This window comes from Mauremys mutica, chromosome 11 (assembly GCF_020497125.1).
Source record: "Mauremys mutica isolate MM-2020 ecotype Southern chromosome 11, ASM2049712v1, whole genome shotgun sequence".
Lineage (NCBI taxonomy): Eukaryota > Metazoa > Chordata > Testudines > Geoemydidae > Mauremys > Mauremys mutica.
The window spans coordinates 632,699-660,335 of NC_059082.1; the positions used below are offsets into that span (position 1 = coordinate 632,699).

The following is a 27,637-nucleotide window of genomic DNA, read 5'->3' on the forward strand; positions in this document are numbered from 1 at the left end:
TTGAGTTTCAGCTGACAAGACTGCATGTGTTTGATAGCTGGGATTCCAGCTGGGAAAGGAAAAATACAGAAAGACCTACAGCCTCACAGCAACTACCATAAATGGGCTTTTAAATGGTTCAGAATAGGAATGGGAGCTTTCAGATCAACAGCACGCAGGGGGGGGGGGTGTGCGTGCGTGTGCGTTAAGAACTGGAGCTTTCTACCACTCTTTGGAAGGCACCTCCTCCGGAGCAGAACTATGCTGCTCAGCTGAGTCCAACTGCTCCCTTCATGCATTAGCCAAGCCTCTCTCCAAAAGTGTGTTTCCTACGCCTCTTTGTTTCAGACACATATTTATACAGCTAGAGCTCATGCTTGCACAGACCAATCCAAAGGGTTCTGCTCTGGACAACCCTCTTCCCAAGCACAGCCACTCACCTGCAGATTTGGGATCTTCCAGACGTTTGCATATCTGGGAAGTGAGGTTCTCGATCAAGGCAAACACTTGGTCACAGATCTCTACTGGGTTCTGGATGAAAGTCATGGAGTTGACCAGAGAGATGCTGCCTGTAGGTGCTAACTGCAGAGTAAAAAGAGAACACAGAAAAGGTTAGTGTCTATGCATACAGAGAGCACAGAGCATCCAGCCCAGCCCCAGCAATTAAGCTTCTGGAAATGGTGTGCAACTGAAAAACTAATTTCCTGTGTAACAGTCATCCTACACATCCACCAACAGCCTATGCCTCCCCCGACCCTCCATGCCACACCTCGCCTGTTGGCAAAAGTGTCTTTCTATGGTACAGCAGAGACCTTCCAAGAGGGGCTAGGTGGTATTCATAGGTGAGAAGCTATTTCCTTTTCTCTACTGGGTCTCAGCTTCTTCCATTTTGGGATCTCAGGTTACAAAAGAAAAAAGTTTGGTGGACCCTCCCCCAGCATAGTTGTAAGGAAAGGAAGGGTGGTCATAACCTCCAGGATCTGTTCCTGGTCCCCAGGTTGAGAACCATGCTTTACTCCCAGTGCATCAGATGCTAGTGAGGGCAAGTGCTGCCAGGTGCTTCATCAGTACAGAGGAGTCTGGGTCCTGACAACGTACGTGAGTGGACTGGATCCAGGCTTGATTATTTTACTTCCCATGCTCAGCAGCCATGACTACTCCAGGTAGACCTGCAAGGAAGAGGCCCTATGCTTGTGTGGGAAGGAAGTCCCCTTCCCCTCAGAGAGGAAGAGGCCAACAAAGGCTTACAACCAACTTGGCCTCACACTCAACACCAAGAAAACTAAAATACTCCACCAACAGGCTCTGAATCACCAGGATCCTGCTCCCGTAATTCAGATCAATAGAGACCCTGGAGACTGTCGAGCTGCTGAGGTAAAGGAAGTGCTATCTGTAGCAGAAAGCCAACACTGACGAGGAAATTCAACGCCACCTTCAATGTGCCAGTGCCACTTTCAGATGCTTGAGAAAACTTGTCTTCCAAGATTGTGACATCAAGAATCAAACCAAGCTTCTCGTGTACCAGGCTGTTATCCCTGCTCTCTTGTACAGTGCCAAAACTAGGGTCATGTACAGTAGACACCTCAAGATTCTTGAACGATACCATCAATGGTGCCTCTGCAAGATCTTCCGAATCAAGTGAGATGCCCGACACACCAACATCAGTGTTCTGTCCCAAGCCAAAAACTCCAGCATTGAAGCTATGACCATGCACCACCAACTCTGTTGGGCTGGTCACGTTCTTTGAATACCAGAAAATTGACTCCCGAAGCAGATCTTGTTCTCACAACTGAGCCATGGCCAATTGATATGGGGTGGGCAAAAATAAAGCACTTCAAAGACACCCTCAAAGTTAACATAAAGAAGTGCAATATTGACATAACTCCTGGGATGCCCTCAACCAACCAAAATGGAAAAGGACCTTGTGGCAAGGAACCCAGTATTTTGAGATCAATGGAGACAACAGGAAACTGAGAAACAGGAAAGAAGGAAAGAACATGCCGCAGCCTGATAATCCAGATCCACCCCTTCCACTGGGAAATGACTGCCCCAATTGAGACAAGATCTATGGATCTCAGATCGATCTCATTAGCCACCTGCAGATGCACCAGTGATAACTGGCTATCATTTTATGGAAGACAATCATCCTCGAACGCCAAGGGATCACCGATGATAGAGGAAAAGCTATCCCTTTCTCAGGTAAGTTCAGAGACTGCCATCAATAGCATTTGGGCTGCCATCAGTGCTGAGTGTGTGTGCATAAGAACCTGTAGGACTAGCACCTGGGACCATGCAGATTCTGGGCCGCTGACACTTCCATATTGCCACTGGAAACTTAGGCTGGGTTTTCACTGGAGTACCCTGTGATGCTAGGCACTGCAGGAAGTACCGTCCAGCAGGGCCTGAGTGGCAGCCCACTGATTGGCTCATGTTGATATATAAACCAGGAAGCCGTCATGGAGAGTGATCTGAGCAACCACAGAGATCACCTGCTTGCTTCTGTTCCAGACCTTGCCTTGTTGTGGACCTAGACTCCAGCTTCTGATCCTGGTTTGTCCCCAACTCTGCTATTTGCCTGCTGTCTGTAATCTGGTGCCTGATCCTGACTTCCTGGTAGCCTGAGCCAGTTCAACCCCGACTCCGCTATGTGCCTCCTGACCGCAAGTGAGTAATTGACCAGTGCACACAGGCCGCCTGTGGCCTGGTGCTGATAAGATGTGTAGGCACATGGCTGGGGGGGGGGGGAGGGAGGGAGGAGGAAGAAATCACTCTATTTAGGCCACCACCACTAAGATAAAACACAGGTCAGAATCCTGTCTCTGCCCTTCTGGGACATGGGCAATGACATGCAGAAGATTATAAGCTTAAAGAGTCATCGATTTTAAGGCCAGAAGAGAATTATGATAATCTACTTGGAGCATCCCCATAACATAGGCCAGAGAATTTCACCACATGGTTCCTGCATCAGCCTATAAATTCTGGCTGAAGAGATCTTTTAGAAAAAGACATCTGGTCTTGATTCAAAAAGAATCCAAGTGATGGAGAAATCACCACATCACCAAGCAAGTTGTTCAATGGTTAATTATGCCGACTGTTAAAAATGTACACCTGTATTTCTAGTCTGAATTCCTCTAGCTTCTAGATATGGATCGGGATATGCCTTTGTCTGCCACATTGCCTCTACTATCACAAGCCTTTTCCCCTGGTAGTTACTTGCAGATAGTGATCACACCACCAAATAACCTTCTCTTGGAAAAACTAAATAGACTGAGCTTATTTTAGTTTCTCATTGTTTTCTCACTGTAAGCCAGGTTTTCCAGACCTCAAATCATTCAGAACCTCTCCAATTGATCACCAACATCCTTTTTTAAAGGGTTGACACCAGAACTGGACACAGTAACCAGTAATGCTCTCACTAATGCTGCTTACAGAGGTAACAGCACCTCACCTACTAGATACTGTCTTGCTTATGCATCCAAGGGATTGCACGTGTTCTCTTAACCAGTGCAAGGCCCTGGAAATTCGTGTCCAGCTAGTATCCACTAGGACCTAGAGTCCCTTTCAGAGTCACTGCTTTCCAAAATACTCCCGATTCCCAGAAATGTGACCCATTACATTCTTACATGTGTGACCTTTACATTTAGCTGTACTAAAATGCATGCTGTTCAAAGAAGCACAGCTTACCACATGATTCAGATCCCTCTGTAGAACTGACCCTGCTATTATTTAGCTTTCCACCAATTTCTGTGACCCCTGCAAACTTTATCAATAATTATTTTATACTTTCTGCTAGATCACGGGTAAAGATAGCGATTAGCACTGAGTAAAGAACAGATCCGAGGGACCCCACTTAGAACACCCTCACAGAATGATTCCCCATTTCTTTTCGATATGTAGGAGACAAATTTTGAAACCATTTAATATGGGCTACATTGGTTCTGTACAGTGTTAATCTTTTAATCATGTCACATGGGACCAAGTCAAGTGCCTTACAGAAGTCTAAGTATATTATCTCAACACTATTACCTTTGTCAACCAGACTTGTAAGCTCATTACAAAGTGATACTGGGTTAGCTATTTCCCATAAAATCATGTTGACTAGAATTAACTAATTCTTTACCGATTACATACCGTATCGGCCTTTCCACATTTTGCCAGGCTCAATGTTAGGCTGTCTGAACTAGAACCATTCGGTTCATCCTTTTTAATACTGGCACATTAGGTTTTTCCGGATTCAGCAAGACCTGGGATGGCTCTGTCCGAGATTGAGGTGTCATTAGAGGAGGTTTTGAAACAAATTGATAAATTAAACAATAAGTCACCAAGACCAGATGGTATTTACCTAAGCGTTCTGAAGGAACTCAAATGTGAAATTGCAGAACTACTAACTGTAGTCTGTAACCTATCATTTAAATCAGCTTCTGTATCAAATGACTGCAGGACAGCTCAAGTGACTCCAATTTTTAAAAAGGGCTCCAGAGGTGATCCCGGAAATTATAGGCTGGTAAATCTGACTTCAGTATCAGACTAACTGGTTGAAACTATAGTAAAGAACAGAACTGTCAGACACATAGATAAACATAATTTGTTGGGGAAGAGTCAACATGGTTTTTGTAAAGGGAAATCATGCCTCATCAATCTACTAGAATTCTTTGAGAGGGGTCAACAAGCATGTGAACAAGGGGGATCCAGTGGATAAAGTGTACTTAGATTTTCAGAAAGCCTTTGACAAGGTTTCTCACCAAAGGCTCTTAAGCAAAGTAAGCTGTCATGGGATAAGAGGGAACGTCCTCTCGTAGATCAGTAACTGGTTAAAAAGATAGGAAACAAAGGGCAGGCATACACACTCAGTTATCAGAATGGAAAGAGATAAATAGTGGTGTCCCCCAGGGGTCTGTACTGGGAACAGTACTATTCAACATATTCATAAACAATCTGGAAAATGAAGTAAACAGAGGTGGCAAAATTTGCAGAGGATATAAAACTACTCAAGATAGTTAAGTCCGAAGCAGACTGTGAAAAATTACAAAGGGCAGTAGTATAGCTTGGGGGGGAGCGGGGCAGCGGCCGCTCCCTCACTGAGCACAAGTGGTGCCTTGTCAATTTCTTGGCACCTTTTTAATTTTTACTCACCCAGAGGGCACAGGGGGAGCGATAAAAAAAAAAAAAAAAAAAAGGCGCCACCCACTGCAGCGCTTTTACTCACTGGCGGCGCTCCAGGTCTTCGGCGGCGGGAGCTTCTCTCGCTCTGCGGGTCTTCGGCGGCATTTCAGCGACAGGTCCTTCAGTGCCGCCGAAGACACCTGGAGCAAGTGAAGGGCCCGTCGCCGAAGACCTGGAGCACCCCCCGGTAAGTAAAAGCACCACAGCAGATGACGCCTTTTTTTTTTTTTTTTGGATCGCTCCCCATTCCCTCCACCTGGCTACGCCACTGACAAAGGCAACAAAACGGCAGATGAAATTCAATGTTGATAAATGCAAAGTGATGCACATTGGAAAACATAATCCCAACTATACATATAAAATGATGGGGTCTAAATTAGCTGTTACCACTCAAGAGAGAGATCTTGGAGTCATTGTGGATAGTTCCCTGAAACCATCCACTCAAATGTGCAGCAGTAGTCAAAAAAGCGAACAGAATGTTGGGAATGATTCAGAAAAGGATAGATAATAAGACAGAAAAATATCATATTGCCTTCATATAAATCCATGGTACGCCCACATCTTGAATACTGCGTGCAGATGTGGTCACCCCCCTATTTCAAAAAAGATATACTGGAATTGGAAAAGGTTCAGAAAAGGGCAACAAAAATGCTTAGGGGTATGGAAGGGCTTCTGTATGAGGAGAGATTAATAAGAATGGGACTTTTCAGCTTGGAAAAGAGAAAACTAAGGGGGGATATGATAGAGGTCTATAAAATCATGACTGGTGTAAATAAGGAAGTGTTATTTACTCCTTCTCATAACACAAGAACTAGGGATCGCCAAAGAAATTAACAGGCAGCAGGTTTAAAACAAATGAAAGGAAGTATTTCTTCATACAACACATAGTTAACCTGTGGAACTCTTTGCCAGACGATGTTGTGAAGGCCAAGATTATAACAGGGTTCAAAAAAAGAACTAGATTTTAAATTCATGGAGGATAGTTTCATCAATGGCTATTAGCCAGGATGGGTAGGGATGGTGTCCCTAGCCTCTGTTTGCCAGAAGCTGGGAATGGGCGACAGGGGATGGATCACTAGATGATTACTTGTTCTGTTCATTCTCTCTGGGGCAGCTGGCATTGGCCATGGTCGGAAGACAGGATACTGGGCTAGATTGATCTTTGGTCTGACCCAGTACGGCCGTTCTTATGTTACCTTTTCGTAATCCTCCTCGCAGAACTTGGCATCCTTCTGCATGATTTCGTGCAGCCGTGCCTTCACTCTGTGCTGGCAGCTGCTGAGGGAGTCGCTATCACTGTCCAACAGCCCATTCATATTGGCACTTTTTACCATTTGCACCAAGATGGGGGTTAGCTCTCCCTCCAGAGCCAGGAGACCCTAGAACAGAACAGAAGAGGATTTCAGCTCAGTGGAACACAAGCCAGCACACTTTCTAGCAAATTTCATGACTAGTTTCTCCTTCAAATCACCAAATGAAATCCTAGCTGCTGAGGATGGTTTTAACTATGGCAGTGTTTAGGAAAGTAAGTGCCAAAAATTCTTTCAGTGCAACTAGAACTGTTGTAGGTTTTGACTGGAGCAGTCCTTGGTTGCCTAACGCACCCTTGAATCACTGACTTCTAAAGGGGTGGAACCATTTATATAATGAAAGCTCCTTGCAAATCAGATTCCAGAAGACACTCGGATTTCCCATTAGTTTGAATGGTACTCACAGACACTCCCAACCTGTTCCCTACCCCATTGGGATGTTTCACTGCCCATTTACAACCAAGTGATTACCAGAGAGACATAACTTAAACCAGGGTTGGCCAAACTTACTGACCCTCCAAGCCTCATATGACAATCTTCAGAAGTTCGAGAGCCGGGTCACGGGACTTTAGCAGGAGTGGGGCTGAAGCCTTGAGCTCTGGCAGACTTGCTCCGTGGGGCTGAAGCCCTGAGACCAGAAGCCTCTAACCCCACCACAGGGCAGAACCCCCGAGCTCCCGCCCACTCTGGTAACAGAGAATGGAGGGAGGGGCTCCATGAGTCACATTTTAACTGTAAAAAAGGCACATGCGGCACGTGAGCCGCCGTTTGGCCACCCCTGCCTTAAACTAAGCAGTCCTCTGAGAAACAACTTTCTAAGCAACAAACACCTAGAAGCATACAAATGGCTCTGGCATCATGCACACCCAGGATACCAGATAAACAACAACTTCAGGGATCTGACTGATTCATTACCAGGCTTCAACTAATGCTCCAGTGGCTGTCAAATGCAGCAGAAATATGAGGGTCATATTGCACTGCCAGTGCTGCCCCATGCAAATGTACAGTCTCTGAAATGTGGACACCCCCATTAGGACAGCAAAGGGGTTACCCACAGGAGAACTCACCCTGAGTATCATCTGGGCCTGCTTTAAAAGGAAAAATAATTATTGAGACCTATCTAGTGGAGTTTTGTAGCAGCTCCAGATGGTGTAGATCAGAGGTGGGCAAACTATGGCCCGCGGGCCATATCTGGCCTGCGGGACCGACCTGCCTGGCCCTTGAGCTCCTGGCCCAGGAGGCTGGTCCCTGGCCCCTCCTCTGCTGTCCCCCCTTCCCCGCAGCCATGCGGGCAGCGCTCTGGGCAGCGGAGCGGCGCACTCCTGTCGAGCAGAATGGCAGCGTGTCCAGCTCCGGCTGAGCAGCGCGGCTGCCAGACATGCTGCTCTGAGCAGCATGGTAAAGGGGCCGGGGGTTGGATAAGGGGCAGGGGGTGCCGGAGGGCAGTCAGGGGACAGGGAGCAGAGGGCGGTTGGATGGGGTGGAGATTTGGGTGGGGGGGTCAAGGAATGGGGAACAGGGAGGTTTGGATAAGTGTGGGAGTCCCGGGGGGGCCTGTGGATAGGGGTTGAAGCAGTTAGGGGACTGGGAGCAGGAGGGTTGGAGTCCCAGGAGGGGGCAGTTAGGGGACAAGGAGCAAGGGGGCTGGATGGATCAGGGGTTCTGAGAAGGGCAGTCAGGGGGGAGAGAGGGGGTGGGGGCCAGGCTGTTTAGGGAGGCACAGCCTTCCCTACCCAACCCTCCATGCAGTTTTGCAACCCCAATGTGGCCCTCGGGCCAAAAAGTTTGCCCACGCCTGGTGTAGATCCTTTGCTGCCGGCCATCAGCCCTACAGCCAAGAACCACCTCTGGGTTATCTGGTCTGCAGCAGACATGGCTGTGAACTGAGCAGATGCCGTAAGAGATGAGTCACCTTTGCAAAAGCTGCTGCTGTCATCTGAACCCTGCCCTCATCTGAAGCATAGATCTTGAGGTCATGACGGTAGGTGCTGTGCAGTCTGAGCAGGCCACACCCTGGGAAGCCAGCATAGTCACCTGGAACAGAGAGCAGAGGCTCAAACACAACTTTCAAACACCAACAGCAGTCAGCTGCTAGGATCTGTCAGAGTTAAATGCACTCCAAAATTCTGCTCCTTTAGGGAGCAGATACCTTCCTGAGACAGTTACAGTTCTCTGCAACGTTCAGTCACACAGACACTCAGTCTTTGGGTTTGCACAGAATGCAGCTGTGGTGGGGAAGGCACTGGCTAATACCTGACACAGGCTGAAAAAAACAGGCTAAGAGTTCTACTAATCCACTGCAGGATGGGACCGATCCACATAGTCCTAGCTTGAGGGCACTGGGCCAGGGAGCAGAGAAATCATCATATCCAGGAAGGATTGGTGTCAACAAGTTACTGTTATTACAGTGGGTCCTTGTAGTGAGGTGCAGGGGCCTCCCGCTGAGACACAGGAGGAGGAATGACCGCAAACCCACTACAGCCCTTAATTACTTGATGGGAACAAACCCCAGAGTCAGTGATTGGGCTAAAGAAGACCACCTGGATATTCAGAGCCATTCCTATTGACAGCCCATTACTAGCTCCTGAATGACAAACTGCAGGGTCAGTTACCCAGTGTCATCAGGGAGCAGCCCTGTCTCTACCAGAGCCTCAGAGGGAGGGGGACAATCACACACTGTATGATTAGAGTTGCAAATAAAATCTCTTCTGGGGTCTGGTTTAACAACAGACTAAATGAACTTCTATTTGCACTGCAAACCCCTTTCTGTCCATGCTTGTCCTGTCTTCCACAGCCCTCTTTCTAGGGACTGTGACTAGTCATTACTAGGGCTGCAAGTCTGTCATGGAGGTCACAGATTCCATGAATTTCCATGACTTCTGCAGTGGCTGGTGCTAGCTCGGGGGTTCTGCAAGCTGGGCAGCCCCTGCGCCGGCAGGAGCAGTTTGGGTGTGTGGGAGGGGGCTCAGGGCTAGGGGAAGGGGGTTGGGGAGTTCAGGGGGGCACTTACCTTGAGGTGGGGGGCCCTCCAGCTCCCACTGGCATGGCCCCCTGCACTGCCCCACCCCATAGCTCCCATTGGCTGCAGTTCCCAGCCAACGGGAGCTGTGGCAGCCAGTGCTTGTGGTGGGAGCAGCGGAGCCCCTGCCCTGGCTCCTGCCTCTGCCGCCTAGAAGCTGCAGGGATGCGGAGCTGGGTAGGAAGCCCCTGCCAGCCCTGTCAACTCCAAGTTCTCCAGGCCTGCTTGATTTTAAAACATTTATCACTAGTAGATGTTGTTTAACATCCTCCTCTGTTACAAATGGACTGGAAAGTAGTTAGTCATCCTCATGTGACACAACCACATCATCCTCCTCCTTTCCAAACACAGAACAGAAATAGTTATTGAATTAAAGCAGTGGTGGAGCCCTGAGACACTTATGCTACTAGAGCCTAATCAAGAGAAAGTATTCAGATGCATGCGTGAGTCCAGTCACCAATGGTGATTAGCAGGCTATGTGTGGCCTCTGTGCACAGTCAGAGACCAGGACTGATGAGCAGCACAAGAGGGAAAGCTCACCTTGGCCTCCAGGGTACATACAGCGAAAGGCCCGACCAAGCTCTTCTGCCTGGACCCTTCCTGCTGGGGTCAGCTCTCCACCCCATTTCAGCACCAGTAGCAGAGATGGGGAGGGCTCCTTACGGGCATCTAAACAGATCAACAGGCAGTCACCATACTATAAAATAGGGGCAAGGCTCCAGAGACCAGGGGGCCTACAGGGCAATGGCAGAGGAGTCTCAGCATGGGCATGATTTCAGTGGGCGCTGGATCAATAAGAGCCTGTCTAATAGACTTCAGTGAGTGCATGATTAGAGGGCTCTGGATTTTGGGGTCAAATTTCCAGTCTTAATGACAGAAGTTCAAGACAGAGCATCTCAACTCCAATCTGCCCTAAGGGATGGGGGTATGGGTTCCCAGCCTTTTGATGGCATAAAGCATTCAGGTGTTAGCTCCAGTAGGTCTTGCCATAGCGGCAGAGGGGGCATGCATTCGTCCTTCTGACCAGCACTCTGCTCTGTCCCCACCACCCCAAAGGTGCAGTCCAAGCTGGGGTGACAGAGCAGCATACAGGTACTGAAGCCCAGGGATTAGAACCAGTCTGATAGGGAGCGTGTGGGGGGGGGGGGTTTAACCTTCGTCTTCACTGGAAGCTTTTGGGTGTCCACGAGGCAGGTAGGTTAGCTGCACCTTGCGGTTAATGCCAGAGAAGTGTCCATACCTGTCACAAAGGGAGAGGAATCAATACCCTGGCCCAATAGTCCCCAGGCAGCAAAAGGCAAGGCCACTCAAGCTCCCTGCAATGCCCATTGCCTGGCAGCACCACTAAGTGGCCAAGTTATGCGCTGGTGCTCTACATCTGTGACCCAGCATACAAAGCTGGCAGGTTTGCCTGCTGCCTCATTTAACAAAATGGTCTGAAAACAGACGACTTTCTTGGACTCAGAAATTAGTGTCCAGGGGGCTTCAGACACTCTTAATTTCTATCTATACCTTTGACAGATGAACACAGGGTCCCATAGTTCTGCCTCCTAGGCCCAAACAAGGGGAGATCTGGTCTACTTATTAGATTTGGGCTTCTGTATGTTGGAGATACCATGAGACCACCATGTCACCCGTTATGTTGGCCCTATAAGCTATTCTGCAAGGCAAACACAAGGCCAAATCCAGAGGTACTGGATTCACCAGGTCCGCATCAAGGTTTCAGTTTTCCTTTTGTTGCACTCTTGGTGCTAACAACCTCCCTGAGCAAAGCTACCTCCATTCCATTTGCAGATCTCTAGACAGAGGACATTACGTGCACAAGGGGATGATTTTTCCTTTTTTCCAGCAGTGGAAGTTCCCCACTGTCACAAGAGCATTGCTAGGTCAGGGCACTGGGCCTTTCTACGCCAAAACCAGAAGACGTCATGCTTACAGTGCCCAAAAAATAAGAACTGGTGCTTGTGGTGCCAGTTTCGGAGCAAGCCCTGCTGGTGTCATCCTCCAGGTACTGCTGCCTACAAGAAGGTGGCTGCAGCCTCTGCCACCCCTAGGGGACTGGCCAGGCAGGACATGAGCAGTACACAGTGCTTCAATAATGTGTCTCCCTTCTGTAGCTGCATTATTATCCTCCGGGGAGTAGGCAGCCCTAACATGAGCCTCCACCTCACCCGACTCGCTCTTACTCACATCTCCAGGACAGTTTTTAGCTGCTCCAATTTGGACTTCCTCTCCTCTATCTCACAGTCATTGTGAGTTCCCAACTCCACCACTAGCAGGCGCGCAATATCCAGCACTTCCTGTCAGGGATAACGAGCACCATCTATCATGTACCCAGAGAGCTTGCACCCCCTACCCTTACAGTGCCCCAAGGCTAACAGACACCCAGCTCCACAATCACCCACTCTCCTCCCAGTGAGCCACGGAGGATGGGCACTCAGATAGCATGCACCTAGCTCCATGGCCGCTCACATCATTGAAGCTGTTTCCCACATTCATCTGCAGGGACATTTTTAATCCAAGACACAGCTTTAGTCGGGATAAGCTAAGGCTAGTTCTAGTTCCTTCCACTTTCAGGTTGCAGCTCTGTCCTGCTCAGGAGCAAACACAAGCCTTCAATTCCTCCAGTTCTCGAAGTTAGAGGCGCTCTCTCACCGAGACAGCACCATGATGGGAGAGCAGCAGGACTGACATTATTGTGGTTCTACAGCAGTTCGTCTTTCCTCAGGTTCTTGCCCATGAGCAGTCCCTGCTGTAAGCTAGTGACAAGACCTGCTGTGTGTGTGATGGGGAGTGCTCAGATAGTGCTCCTCCCATTGACCATCCACACAAAAAGCTCTCTCTCGGATCCAGATCACCCAGATCTTCTGTACAGTGACCCCAGGAAGGTCTCCCCTCACCTGCAGCTGCTCTGGTTTCTTCAGCTTCAGCTTCCCTGTCTTGTAGCCATCATATTTCTCAAATAATTCAAAGAACCTAAACAGACAAACAGACCTAGTCAGATTTTCAGCTCTTCCCATGCCAAGAGGATGGTCATCCCTCTTCAGCGAGAGCTGGCATGTCTACAGGCTCATCCCTGCCCCCCAGAATTCCCAGGAAAACAGGTGCTTTCAGCCTGAACTAGGAGAAGGAAAGAGTAGCCAATGGTTTCTCTCCTTTGCAAGTGCCCAGCAGGAAGTCCAAGATCTTGTACTTTGAACAAGCCTTCATCACAAGCTGCCCTCTCCCAGTGCTTGCATGGAAAATGCAGGAGCTTCCTGGGGCAGGCTAGATTGACTGAGTGGAAGGTATTAGCTGTGAATGGAGCTAGAGAAAGCACGGCTTCCCATGCAGTGGGCTCTCATGCTTGGTCCATGACCTCAGCAGCTAAGCGCTCTACCTATCATTTCTCTTGACTGCAAGAGTCCATACCCCTTCTGCTGCACCCTTTACCTAGAGTGTTTAACCTCCATCTTCATCTTCTGCTTGGGGGTGCGGTCTCCATGTCGTATCACTGCAATAACACAGCGCAGCTCCATCCTAGGGTGGAAGAAATCAAAAAGCACACGCCCTGTCAGGAGACAGCACCCTTTCCATAGACTCCTGCCTCTCCCATTCCAACACCAACACAAGGAGACGGATCCCCTTTTTGCAGAAACCCCTTTCACCCCCATGCTCTCAAAAGTCTGTTTCAGCATTAGAAAGCCTACACTAGATCTGGGAGAATCCCCATCATCAGATGCGGTTACCCCAACCCAGACTGGCACACAAGTTCAGAGCCTGCAAGACAGGAGTCAAAATGCTACAGTCACATTAACACCACAGCAGACAGAGTCACAGCATTCACAAGTTGACATGTAAGCATGAAGCAACAGGAGACTCTGGTGGTGTGAGCTGGGCCAGATGTTAGGGCAGCTGTAGGAACAGGACTTTGGACTGTGCCAAACTGCTTTAAGGAAGTGCACAATTCCACTTGGGGAACACAGAAATGGCCAGACTGGACCAGACCACTGGGACAACACCTGTCTCTGCTTTTGGCCAGTACCAAATGAAAAAAACATGCACCAGGCAGTTCTGGGACAGCCTGCCCCAGGGCTAGTTTCCTCTGACCCCCGTTAGTTAGGCCAGCTTATGCCCAGAAGCAGGAGCGATGACATCACTTCCAAAACTTTTCAGTAATTACCACAGTAACTCTGGCTGTGCTTATTATCCATATAAATGGCCAAACCTTTTTTTTTTTTTTTTGAGTCCTGAGCAGAACTTTGCCACAATATGCAATTGTGGCAATGAGTTCCACAGGTCGTCTTGTGTGAAAAAAATATTTCCTTTCATCAGCTTCAAATCTGCCACCAGTCAATGAAATTGACTGTTCTCAACAACCTTTCCCAGAATACAAGAATAAGAGGACTTCCTGATCTACTTTCTCCAGATCAGTCATTATTTTGTATATTTTTATTCTACCCTCCTATTTGTCTCCTCCCTAAGGTAACAATTCCAATCTTTTCTCTCTCTCTCTTCATAGGAGAGTTTGTCAGGCTCCTGTTCATTATCACCCCTCTCTGCACCCCATCTATTTCTGGTACAACCGTTTTATGACGGGGTGACCAGAACTGACCACAGTATTCTAAATGAGGACATCCCACAGATTATATAATGGCATCATGATACTTTCACTATCCCATTTCTTCAGTATCTTATCAGTTTTGTTTTGATTGCAACTGTACACTGAGAAGGGGGCTCCCTCAGCTGTCACCATGACACCCATGTCCCTTCCCTGAGTTGATATCGTTCCTTTAGAACCCTCAAAGGCACATGAATGGTTCATATTATTCCTCCAATGTGCATTCGTTTGCATTTCTCAACACTCAATTTTATCCTTCGTTGTAATGCCCTCCCCTAGCTTGGTTAGGTCTCTCTAGTGCCTTACAGTCTCTGGGTTCTGCACAGACCCAAATGCTTGGAGGGGAAGCACAATGCTATGGGGGAGTATGGCAATACTTGGCTACCACTGGGGACACCCTTTGCAGGGGCTAACAGGTACTCACATGGTGCCTGACGTTGTGGGGACAATGGGAATATCCTCTGCCTCCGTTGGGATGGACCAGGGAATCTGGAACTGGGGAGCCAACTCCCGCATGATTATATTCCTGGAACAGACCAGAACACAGGAATCCCATTCCCTTAGCAATCTGCACCCAGTGACAAGCTCCCCTAGAATCCCCCTCCACCACAGCTTTGCTCAAACCCATTATGCCACAGACGGTGCTTCCTTTAGTCCTGCACACACTCTCAAGTCAGATGTGTCTTGTCACAGACCCAGCAGGAGAGCTCCAGAGTGCAGCGTTGGCATCCTTTGCATCAGGCCAACCAATCACTTTCCAAGTATCTCCAGTACAGTAGCTGGGTTCAGTAGGTTATAAGAAGGCCAACTCGACTACATCTGAAGATACTACTATTGGCTGGCAAATCTGCATCTGAGAGAAATTAACTCCTGACACCCTGGAGCTTCCCCATCCTAAGCACTTACAAGTTTCAAATACAAAGCAAGTGTTCCCTGCTGAGCAGCTCGTTGAGCTCTCCAGCATAAGGCACACAGGGTTATACCACATACTTGGAGGAGCTCACACACACACACACACACACACACGCTTTACCTCTGTACATACCCAAGAATTTTGGCGCAGTCATCATAATACTTCATGGAGTTCTTCACAAAGCTGAACCCATTCACATCGCAGACAAAAGAGTGGCCATTCGCCCGGAGAAGGTCAAACCCACACACTGTCTGCTGCATGAGGAGGAAACAAAGGGCAAGGGATTCAGACAAACCTCCCCAAGAGCTCAGGGTTCGGGGCAGGCAGCACAGACCCAGCCCAGCAGCCATGAAAGAGGACTATGTGGCACAGGCCTAGCAAATACACTGTGCAGCTTGGCTCCTCAGAGGCCTTCCAAGCTCTGCTTTCTCTGGCAGGAAGGCTAGGTAGGACCCTCTGGCTTCAGCACCCCCATACCACCAATACATACACTTCATGGATTCTGGGAGAGAGAAAAGAGAGGAGTGAGTTACCAGTAACTGGCCCTTTCAGGTAAGCAAGCCTGTGTATGTTCACATCTGTGGGATAAAGGGGCTGCACCATGAGCAAGTGAACTAGGACAGCAGAACTGTCACAACAAGCATAATCTCTGGGTGCCATGTCAAGAGTGTATGAGAAGTGACTACACTCTTGCGCTCAGTCCTTTCAACTCAAACCTCAGCTGAGGGGAAAAGCCACATACAGAGCTCTGAGAAGCAGCATTACAAAGTCCTAGGATGAAGACAGCACAAAGGCTACCATGCAAGCGATCTTAAGTCTCAGCTGAGTGGCACTGGACATCTCCAAAATGTACATAATGTTTGCTAGGTCATAACAATAGCAATACATAGCCCAATTCATTTGGGCAGCCTCTGAGCAGTAACGGCCCGACCCCTGGTCTCACCTGCATATAGTTCAGAAGTGGGGAACTTGTGGATAGGTTTGGTTCCATACAGACAGGGTCTCATATGTTTTGCAATTCCACAGCCATGGCATTTGTGTGGAACTGTTTTCCACAAGCTTTTCTCCTCAACCACAAGGACTAGAAAAAGGAGGCTACTTACCAGTAACTGGGGGTTCTTCAAGATGTGTGGTCCCTGTCTGAATTCCAAATGTGGATACGCACTCATGCCATGCGCTACAGCCAGAAGCGTTTTGTATTGCAACAATGTCCATTGACCCACACGTGCATCGTGCATTGTCTGCGTGCTTGCATCCAAGGCTATAAGAGGCCATGTGGGTCAATGCTGCTCCAGTATCCCTCTTACCACTAAGCAATGTAGTCCGTAGCAGAGGGGATGGAGGGCAGGTATCAGAATCCAAATAGGGACCACACACCTCGAAGCATCTCCAGTTACAGGTAAGTAACCTCCTCTTCTTTGAGCAATGGTTCTATATGGTTTCCAAATGTGGGTGATTAGCGAGCCGTGCACAGCATGGAGGTGAGTGCGAGGACCTGCGAGAAGTCATAGGATACGTCTACACTAAAAACTTAAGTCAACCTATATTAGGTCAACTTACAGCCAGTGCAGTAATTACTGTGGTGGCTGATGTCCACACTACCCTCCTTGGGTCAGTGGTACATATACTCACCAGGAACACTTACACCAACCTAAGAGGGGTAGTGCAGTATGAGGAGCTGAGAGACCAGCTTCAGCTCCCTGCAGGGAGCCCAGCTGCCCCACATGCTCCTGGGCTCCCGATGGGCTGCCCCCTCCCCTCGCCTCCCCGTTCCCCACCAGGAATGGGGGAAGCCACCTGGGCTTCTTGCCCCTGAGGAGTGGGGTCCAGCTGCCCTGGCTTCTCACCCCACCCTTCTCCCCTGCCTGCTCCCTGCCCGGAGCTGGGCAGCCTTGTCAATTTCACAGCTCCAGCATGGAGCCAGAAGTTGACAAGACTGCCAATGTTGGGGGGGGGGGGGAGAAGAGGGAAGGGGGGGGAAGCAAGGCTTCTCCCTCCCCACTGAGAGCAGGTCCAGCCCAGGCCCCCTCTTTCAGCCTAGAGTGGGGTCCAGCCACCTGGACTTCTCCCCCTGCACCCTCCACTGGGAGCACAGTCCAGCAGCCCGGGCTTCTCACCTCCACTCTGAGCAAGGGCCAGCTGCCCAGCTCCCCAGGGGAGCAGAGAACAGCTGGGCTTCAGATGCCTGCTCCACTGGAACTGTGAAATTGACAGCCAATGTAAGTAACAGTGTCTACACAGACACTGCATCACCTTAACTACACCAACGTAAGTCCTACGCCTCTCATGGAGATGGAGTTATGTAGTAGGGCACATACATCGGCAGGACAAGGCTGTAGTATAGATGCTGACATAATTAGGTCGACTTAAGCTGCTTTACGTCGACCTAACTGTGTAGTTTAGCTCAGGCCTTAGTCTGTAAAAGTGTGGCCGGTGGCCACATCCACAGCCGCTCTGGGGCAATGGTATAATGGGCGGTACAGGTGTGGATGGGGACGCCATGTGGCTACCCGGCAAACGTCCTGCCACGGCACATCCGCGAGGAAGGTGGACACGGCAGCATGCGCCTGCGTGGAATGAGCCATGACTCCAGGGGGCAGGGGTACACAAGAGACAGAAGCATTCAGAAATGCAACAGGCAATCCATTTAGAGGTGGGCTGGGAGGAGAGGGCCTGGCCCTTGCAACGTTTGGCAGTGACGACTAGGAACATGGGTGAAGCGCAGAAGGCACAGGTGCATTGGAGATAAAAAGGCTAGTGCCTGGCAGATGTTAAGCAACTGTAACATTCTGGTCCTGTGGAAGGCATGAGGGTTGGGATATAAAGATGGGAAGGTGGATGCTTTGGTTGAGGTGGAATGCAGAGGCCACCTTGGGAAGGAATTCGGGGCACAGGCACAAGGAGACTGTCTTTGTGGAAGATGGTGGGGGGGGAAGGGTCAGCCATCGTGGCTGCCAATTCACTAACGTGTCTCACCGAGGTGATGGCCAACAAGATCACCAGCTTCACGGAGGTGGACGAGAGAGCAGATTGTGAGGGGTTCAAAGCAGGGCTTTAGAGCTGTGCTCCGGCTCCGCTCCAGCTCCAGGCAAAAACCTGCAGCTCCACTGCTCTGGAGCTGCTCCGCGCTCCAGCTCCGCGCTCCACACCAAAGCCCTGGTTCAAAGGGTGGTTTAGTAAGGACAGAGAGAGTGATATTCAGGTCCCAAGAGGGGCTAGGTTTGAGCACTGGTGAGAAGGCACTGAGCAAACCTTTGAGGAAACGAGTGGTGGTTGCGTGAGTGAAGAGGGAGAAACCATCCACCAGAGGGAGGAAAGCACAGTGCCCCCCCCCCCAGTGAACCCATATGGAGGAGTGGGCAAGACCCAACAGTTTGAGAAGGCGGTCCAGGAGGTTAGGAATAAATATGGAGTCCAGTGGGTAATGGTGGCAGTGTGCCCAGGTCGTGAAACGCTTTCATTTTGCCTCACAGCAGGTGCTGGTGGATGGCCTCCTGCTGTGCATGAGGATGTCGTATATGGGGGTGTGGAGCACACCTGGTCTATGTGCAAGTTCATCCAAATACCAAGCCGTGGGGTGGGGTGGGGGTGCTGGAGTCGTCCTTGTGCCTGCATGAGGGGATGCAGGTGGGTGCGGATGTGGACTGAGGGGGGGCGAGTGGAGGAGGTCTGTGAACCAATACTGGTGAGGCCAAAAGGAGGCTATCAGTATGACTGTAGCCCAGTCCCTGCAAATTTTGCGCAGGTCTTGGAGGAGGAGGGGAATGGGTGGAAAGGCGTAGTGTTTGTCTTTGGTTCACGGCAGGAGAAGGTCATCGCCCTGTGAATCCACTCCCAGTGTTCCCCTGGAACAATAAAGGGGGAGTTTGTGGTTCGTGCTGGTCGTGAAGAGGTCCCAGCAGGGGTTTCCCCACCCAGGGCTGGATTGCCAATTAGGCACAGTAGGGGCACCGGCGTTCTAGGGTCACCTAAAAGTGGGTTAAAAGTTTCATTTTTTACAGAAAACACAAAAGATGTAGGCAGGGGAAGCAGACGATGCTGTACCTAGGGAGTGCATAAGGTGTAAATCCGGCACTGGCCCCACCAGTGGAAAAATGGAGTGTAGTGTGGGATCATGCAGTTCCCACTCGTGGTTCACGTGGAAGGACCTGTTGAGTGCGTCTGCAAGGGACTTGCTGGCACCCAGAAGATATGTGGCCTGGAGCAGGACATCATGCATGATGCATTAGTTCCAGAGCCTGATGGCCTCTGCACAAAGAGCGGGAGACCTGGCGCTGCCTTGCTTGGTAATACAGACAATTCCTGCCATGGTGAGAAGAACATGTCTGGATGTGTGCGCCTGTGCTGGGGATGATGGTGGAAGATGGGGCATAGAGAAAACAAGTGAAGAGTTGGGGGGAGGGGCGAAGAGAGGGGAGGCAGAGAAATCTCAGAAATTAAGGGAGAGAGGAAAAGTACAGAACTGGTGGAAGGGAAGATAACTGTTAGGATATAGATATTCAGGCCTGTCTGCAAAGGCCTACACTTTAAGAATTTAGATGTATTCCTATCACTTAGCTAGTTATAGAGGTATAAAAGAAAGAATCAAAAATCACTGTCTGTCTGTGTAATGGCCTTCTCTTACTGTGACAGTCTGAGGCCTGGTTCTTCGGCTAAGCGGCAAAGGCAGCCATAAGCTGGGAAGTGTATGGTCACATCCTCACATTCCAAACTAGTCACATTGAAATAAGGTGCTATTGGGCTATTAGGAATACAATCCTGTCCTGATATTTCTATCACCTCCAGAGAAAGGGAAGAGCCGAGAAGATGTAAAAGGAAACTTAGTTTGATAGCATCCTGTCTGGCAAGAACTCACTTATCAATAGACACAGCTGGAAAACCCTTATGTTTGTATAGATGTAGTTGTGAAATCCTCACTTCTGTATTGTTTTGTATGTTTATTTGCATGGTCTCTGTCTGGTTCTGTAATTGTTTCTGTCTGCTGTATAATTAATTTTGTTGGATGTAAACCAATGAAGGTGGTGGGGTATAATTGGTTAAATAACCATGTTACAATATGTTAGGATTAGTTAGTTAAATTTCAGTAAAATGATTGGTTAAGGTATAGCTAAGCAAAACTCAGGTTTTACTATATAGTCTGCAGTCAATCAGGAAGTAAAGGGGGGGAATGGAACAGGGACTGGGGATGGGGGAATTAAAATCATGTTTTGCTAAAGGGGAAAATGGGAACAGGGGATGGGAACAGGGCCACAGGCAAGGCTCTGTGGTGTCAGAGCTGGAAAGGGGAACACTAAGGAAGGAAACTGGAATCATGCTTGCTGGAAGTTCACCCCAATAAACATTGAATTGTTTGCGACTTTGGGTATTGTTGCTCTCTGTTCATGTGAGAAGGACCAGGGAAGTGAGAGGGTGAAGGAATAAGCCCCCTAACAATAACAGTAAAGACAACCTGCATGGGGAGATGAGTCATTGCAGAGTGAAGGCAGTGGAACAGAGCCCAGTGTCTGGAAGGGGAAGCTTATTTGAAGTTTTCACACAGAAACAGGGATCGATTTACTGTGCCTTGGACAAGCCCAGAGGTGGCTGGAATAAGACAGCTGAATTGCTGGAGCAGGTCTGTCAGAGCCCAGGCAGCGGAAGGAACTACTGGACAGAGCCAAGAACTGTCAAGAATCACCTCAGCACCCTCCATGGGAAGGGGCAGTCTCAGGTCATGGGTAAGTACATGGCAACGAGCTGAGACAGGGGTAGTTATGGAGGGTGAGCAGGAGCATTGTGGATTGCACCAAGAGGGACAGCTGAACCAGTGCAGCTGCAATGCCTGGGTCTCCCATCCACACTAGAACTCCAACGCTGCAGAGGAAGGGGTTTTCAAGACTGGTTCTAAATGGTGCAATCACACTGGTGCTGAACCCCTGCGAAATGCAAGGAGCACTTCCACATGCAAGCACAGGACCAGAACCAGGGGACAGCAATGCCAAAAAGCATCTAATGTACATGGGCCCAACAGCAAAACAGACACTGAAAAAGTGGCAGAAAACATGCACTAAGATGTACATGAGAATGGGAAAGAGTAGTGAAGGAAGGGACAGACCATGGGAGTAGCAGATGCCAGGCCACAAGTTAGAGTGTGACACTAACCAATGTAACACAAGCAGGCTAAATGTTCTCAGCCCACATGTAGCTGAGAACACAAAAAACGTTTGAGCTGCTCCCTTCCCCCCACCCCCACGTCCCCTCAGCTTGCCTGACTGGTTACAGACCTCGGTCTCAGGGGTGTCAGGACCAATGGGGTGACAGGCTGTGGCAGAAGTGGATGCCTGGGGCACAAACAAGATGTTTCAGGGAACAGTCTGTTACTCCTACAGAAGCGGGGAGGATCGCTCAGTGGTTTGAGCATTGGCCCACTAAACCCAGGGTTGTGAGTTCAATCCTTGAGGGGACCATTTAGGGATCTGGGGCACAAAAAAAAAAATTGTTGGGGATTAGCCCTGCTTTGAGCAGGAGATTGGACTAGATGACCTCCTGAGGTCCCTTCCAACCCTAATAGTCTATGATTCTATGCACAAACCTTAAAGGCAACACAGACTTTCCTGGCAACTAACTTCTCCATGGCAGTCAGCATGACTGGATAGCGGATTTCTTTCCCCTCACTGTCCCGTTCAACCTTCCCATCCAGAGCAGGGGACTTCCGGGCTTCTGCATGGGCATAATCCGGCCCAACTGTGTACACCTGGGTAGAGACAGAGGTGAGCTAGGTGACCTGCATCACCGGATCATCAAGCCAGGTTCCAAAAAGTTACAGCTGAGCAAACACACAAACTAGCTGAAATCCACCAGGACACACCTGGCCTGCAGACTATGGAGAAGTGGAATGGGGTTTGGTGCCACACACTCTCCTCATTAATGTCTGAAGCGCAGACAAGCATTAAATCCTCACCCTGATCAGGCATTGCTGTCAGCGACTCTCATCTGGAGGGAACACTCCAAAGAGTTCTCAGCAGGACTACTAAGGCCACAATCTGGCCAAGGAGGCAGCCATCCCTCACTTTCACTCCAGCCTTCTCCTCACCTTGACATCAGTGCCATCTGTAGGCATGAACTCCTCGTAAATGTATGAGCCCGTTTTCCGTACACAGCTTTCAGGGGAGTAAACACTGCTCCGGCTACCAATCTGAAACCAAAAGATGAAGAGAACCTCAGAGGGGGTAAAAAGGAAGCTGTTCAGTGTGAGCTAAAATATGCTCATGCAGGATCCAATGCTGCAGGGAAGAAAAAAAAAAAAAAAAACACCACACAGTGAGGAACCACACAGGCCAGGCACCCTAACAGCACTTATTAGTCTGTCAGTCTGCTTGACCGTGCATAAGTCTCTCTCTCACACGAACACACAGCAAGCCACCTAGCAACACACAGGGGAAAGTACTTTCCCTTCAAACCCTCCTCTTTCACAATAAAGTGTTCCACTGTTTGGACTCTGCCTAACAAAGAGCTAAATGGGAAGTTTAAATAAAATCAAATTCAGCCACACAAGAGGTTGGAAATGTAACCAACAGCACTTCCTCCTTTGGGAACAACCTAATCCAAAAGGCTGAGCAAAGAGGGATGGAATGGGACCCTTGAAACTGGGTATGAATCACAGAAATGCAAGGGTGTAAGGGACCTCAAGAGGTCATCTAATCCAGCCTGCAGCACTGAGGCAGGGCCAAGTAAACCTAGACAATCCCTGACAGAGGTTTGTGTAACCTGTGGTGGGGATTCCACAAACTCCTTTGGAAGCCTGCTCCACAGCTTAGCTAGCTGAATAGTTAGAAAGCTTTTCCGAATATCTAACCTAAATCTCCCTTATACAGATTAGGCTCATTAGTTCTTGTCCTAACTTCAGTGGACAGGGAGAACACTTGATCACCATCTTCTTTATAATAGCCCTTAACATATTAGGAGATAGAGGTGGGACCTGATAACAGTCTTCTTTTCTCACGGTAAACATGCCCATTTTTTTTTAGCCTTTCCTCATAGGTCATGTTTTCTGACCCCATTATCATTTTTGTTACTCTCCATCTTTCCTAAGGTGTGGGACCCAGAACTGGACCAGGTACTCAACTGAGACCTCACAGTACCAAGCAGAGCAGGACAATTGCTCCCTGTATCTTACATATGACACTTCTGTTAATACATTCTAGAATATTAGCCTTTTTCACAACTGCACCACATTGCTGACTCTCATTCAATTTGTAATTCACTATAACCCCACAAACAACAAGGAGTCTGGTGGCACCTTAAAGACTAATAGATTTATTTGGGCATAAACTTTTGTGGGCATCCGAACAAGAGAGGTTTTTTACCCACGAAAGCTTATGCCCAAATAAATCTATTAGTCTTTAAGGTGCCACCAGACTCCTTGTTGCTTTTGTGGATAAAGACTAACACAGCTACCCCCTGATACCATAACCCCAAATCCTCTTCAGCAGTACTACCACCTAGGCAGTTATTCCCCATGTTGTAGTTGTGCATTGGCTTTTCCTTCCTAAGTGCAGTACTTTGTACTTACCTTTACTGAATTTCATCTTATTGATTTCAGATCAGTTCTCCAATTGTCTAAGTTATTTTGAAATCTAATCTTGTCCTACAAAGTGCTTACAGCCTCTCCCAAGTTGGTGTCATCCACATATTTTTCAATCTTACTCTCCACTCCATTATTCAAGTATCAGAGGGGTAGCCGTGTTAGTCTGGATCTGTAAAAGCAGCAAAGAGTCTTGTGGCACCTTATAGACTAACAGACGTTTGGGAGCATGAGCTTTTGTGGGTGAATACCCACATCCGACGAAGTGGGTATTCACCCACGAAAGCTCATGCTCCCAAACGTCTGTTAGTCTATAAGGTGCCACAAGACTCTTTGCTCCATTATTCAAGTCATTAATGAAAATACTGACTACTATCAGACTCCTGCCAGACTCCACTAGAAACACTCTCCCAGTCTGGCAGAAAACCATACCCACTCCAATTGCGGTCTTTCAACCAGTTACACACTCACCTTACAGTTATTTCATCTAGATCAGTGTTTCCCAAACTTGGGATACCGCTTGTGTAGGGAAATCCCCTGTTGGGCCGGGCCGGTTTGTTTACCTGCCGTGTCTGCAGGTCTGGCTGATCGCAGCTCCCACTGGCTGCGGTTCGCTGCTCCAGGCCAATGGGAGCTGCTAGAAGCGGCGGCCAGTACATCTCTCAGCCCGCGCCGCTTCCCGCAGCTCCCATTGGCCTAGAGCAGCGAACCGTGGCCAGTGGGAGCCGTGATCGGCCGGACCTTCGGACGCAGCAGGTAAACAAACCAGCCCGGCCCACCAAGGGCTTTCCCTACACAAGCAGCGTCCCAAGTTTGGGAAACACTGATCTAGACCATATTTCCTAGTTTGCTTCTGAGAATGTCATGTGGGACTGTGTCAAAAGCCTGACTAAAAAAATCAAGATATATTGCATCTACTGCTTCTCCCTATTCACTAGGCCAGTAACCCTGTCAAAGAAGGAAATTAGGTTGGTTTAGTGTGATTTGTTCTTGACAATTTCATGTTGACTGTTATTATTAGCCTATTATCCTCCATGAGCTTACAAATTGATGTTTTAATCTTATGTTCCAGTATCTTTCCAGGTATCAAAGTTAGAGTGACTGGTCTATAATTCCCAGTGTCCTCTTTGTTTCCCTTTTTAAAGGGAGATTCTGTGTTTGCCCTTTTCCGTTCCCTGGCACCTCACCCATCCTTTGTGAGTTCTCAAAGATAATCGCTAACAATTCCAAGATTGCTTCAACTAGTTCCTTTAGTACCCTAGGATGAATTTGGTCAGGCCCTGCCAACTTGAATACATCTAATTTACCTTAATATTCTTTAACCTCTTCTCTCCCTATTCTGTCTTGCAATCCTTTCCCCTTGTTATTAAATGTTAATTGTGTTAAGCATCTGGTCACAATTAATCTTTTTAGTGAAGCCTGAAGCAAGTTAGGCATTAAACACCTCAGCCATCCTGACATCATCTGTTATTAGCTCTCCTTCCTTGCTAAATAGTGGACCTACACTTTTATTTTTCTCTTGCTCCTAATGTATTTATAGAACCTCTTCTTCTTATGTCCTTTTATGTTCCATGCTGTACATAATGCATTTTGTGCCTTAGCCTTTCCAATTCTATCCCTACATTCTTGTGCTATTCTTTCATACTTATCCTTAGCAATTTGTCCATGTTTCCACATTTTATAGGTTTCCTTCTTGCTGTTCCGCCTTTAACATTATCCATGAGAAACTGTCAGCAATCCTGAACAACTTTTCCCCTTAGGTAAGGTACCATGAGAAGAAAATCTACCAGTTCTGAGTCTGTAAATTCTGCATTTTTGAAATCCATCATCATTCTGCTGCTCTCACTCCTCCCTTTCATTTGAACCATTAAATCTATTATTTCATGATCACTTTTATCCAAAATGCCTTCAACCTTCAGTCAAACAATTCCAATTCCTCCATGTCAGTCAGAATCAAATCTAAAGTGGCTGTCCCCGAATTACTTCCTCCACCTTCTGAAACAAGACATTGTCCTCACACAGTAAAATAACTTATTGGATAATAGCCACCACATATTGTTGTTATGCAGGTGCTAGTATTAACTCCATAATTCATGCTAAGTCAGAAGTTTTCAATTTAATGGAAACTTTAAACATTTACTTTTTAAAAATCATATTGATATGATAAAAAACAATCCACAGAATGTAAATTCTGATGCTATTTGAATTTCCTGGTGGTTTGAGAAAAAAAATGACTCAGTACAGAGAGAACAAGAGTTCAAAAATCACCTCTTTGGGCATTTTCACGTCTCACTTTTTTGTACCTCCTTTTGCAAGAAACCTACAGCACTCCAGCCACATTGCTGCTCTTAATGCACTGATTGCTCAAAATACCAGCTATACAATCGTCGCTCTTGTCTATAGAGCATTTTATAACTTTTTACCCATAAGTGAAAGTTTGTGCACTGTGCCAAACCTGCCAATTTGACAGCAAATCTGTCATATGCGAACACCACCACTCACTTCTGAGGGCAAAAAAAAAAAAAAGAGAGAGACCAAGAGTTCAAACCTAAACTCGTCTATCTGCTGTTTAAATTCCCATGCAGTTCACTACCCATATCATTGACTAAGACAATAAACCCCCAATTTAGATGGCAGTCAGGGAAATGCAAAAACAAAAAATCATTAATGCAAAACTTTAGCAGTGCCCTCAACATTGCTAAGACAGAATAACTTCCCCACTGCATGGAATGTGGGAATCAGATGTGGTGATCTATTGATATAACTTGATATAGAAGTAAATGAGTTACAGTGCGAGTTTGATACGCCGGTGTCTGCATTTGTGTTGTGTCTCTACAGAAGAAGTGAAAGCCATTTGGAGTGCTGGATTGTACTGTTGACAGCACTGTAGGCAATATAAAAGTGGAAAGGAATGCACAAGTCTTTCCCCCAATCTATTTCCATGTTGTGAAGGTTTTGGGTGGGTGTAGCATATTCTAATGCAACTTTAACTGTCACTAAATAGTCTTTGTTTGACAATTTAGTATTTGTATTGTGCTAGGCATATTCAAAACCTAGAGGAAAAGCTGGTCCCCCGCCCTAAAGAATGCACAAGCTAAACAAAAACAGACAAATCATGGGGGAAGGGATAAAAACAGATAAGTAAAGCCTTGAGAGTGACAGCAGACATGGAGAGCAGAGTGCGCACCAGGGTGAGATGCAGTATTCATAGAGGGGTTGGTGATGTGCAGAGTAGAAAACCTTTAGATGTGCCTCCAGAAGTCCCAGCACTGCCACGCGAGTGAGCAGAGCTCCAGTATGGATCCGCCAGCACTCAGCTGTTACTCTGGAGCGTGGACACTCTCCCTCGTGATAGGTTAACCTCCAAGGAAATCTTTCAAGTGTAGACTACTGGAGTTAATTCTGTAGCATAGATACACCCAGCATGAAATTTGGGTGCTAAGGCATCTGAATGAAAACTGCATTACCTGGTGCTATCCATGACTTCTAGTGATCATGTTGATGGTATGAGCACTTGAGCAACCTTCATTTGAAATCTACTAGGCTTTTTTTGGGCTGTTCTATTGCTGTGTGTGGTGTGATTGAGCACATAAGCCAGGCACTGCTGCTGGAACGGTCTCTTCAGCAATTCCTGACTCATTGTGATTTAACTGCACGTTCTTAACATGGCATTAACAGATGTTTGCATTTAACAACAAGCAACAAAATCTCAGTCAGCTTGAAACCATATTCCCCCACTACTCCCTCCAGGAGGCCCCACAAGCCTTTCCCAGACCCAAGGACTCTCCTTCCGGTGATGCATCTCTGGCCTCGAGGCACATGGGAGTTCTATCTATCTGTCGACAGGCACGCACTGAAGTGTCTGCCCCACAGCCAATGGCCACTGACAATTGGAGTTCCCCTCACCTTCCGGAAGAGCCTCTGGCTGCCCCCACCTGCCGAAGTTGGATAGTAAATATAAACATTGTGATCCTCTGCACTGACTGGCTTCTCTACAAACGGCTTTGGGAAAACGGCTCCATTCACCTCCACTTGGTCCTCTCCCTCCACTAGGTTGCATTCTGTAGATAAAGCACAGCAGGAGCAGGTC

General features: G+C 48.1%; 1 protein-coding gene across 10 annotated transcripts in view; it reads right to left on the reverse strand.

Moving 5' to 3' along the window:
• PPIP5K1 (diphosphoinositol pentakisphosphate kinase 1) overlaps window positions 1-27,637 on the reverse strand; it is a 129,294-nt gene that overhangs the window by 90,000 nt on the left and 11,657 nt on the right. For all 10 annotated transcript variants that reach the window (XM_044978841.1, XM_044978842.1, XM_044978840.1 and 7 more), the window contains 13 exons: window positions 27,454-27,608; window positions 22,057-22,158; window positions 21,556-21,717; window positions 15,117-15,238; window positions 14,496-14,597; window positions 12,904-12,990; window positions 12,372-12,447; window positions 11,662-11,771; window positions 10,626-10,711; window positions 10,012-10,140; window positions 8,365-8,486; window positions 6,339-6,521; window positions 420-561 (listed from right to left, as the gene is read on the reverse strand). In XM_044978841.1, coding sequence (XP_044834776.1) covers window positions 420-561; window positions 6,339-6,521; window positions 8,365-8,486; window positions 10,012-10,140; window positions 10,626-10,711; window positions 11,662-11,771; window positions 12,372-12,447; window positions 12,904-12,990; window positions 14,496-14,597; window positions 15,117-15,238; window positions 21,556-21,717; window positions 22,057-22,158; window positions 27,454-27,608 — 1,578 coding nt within the window. The remainder of the gene's footprint in view (window positions 1-419; window positions 562-6,338; window positions 6,522-8,364; window positions 8,487-10,011; window positions 10,141-10,625; window positions 10,712-11,661; window positions 11,772-12,371; window positions 12,448-12,903; window positions 12,991-14,495; window positions 14,598-15,116; window positions 15,239-21,555; window positions 21,718-22,056; window positions 22,159-27,453; window positions 27,609-27,637) is intronic.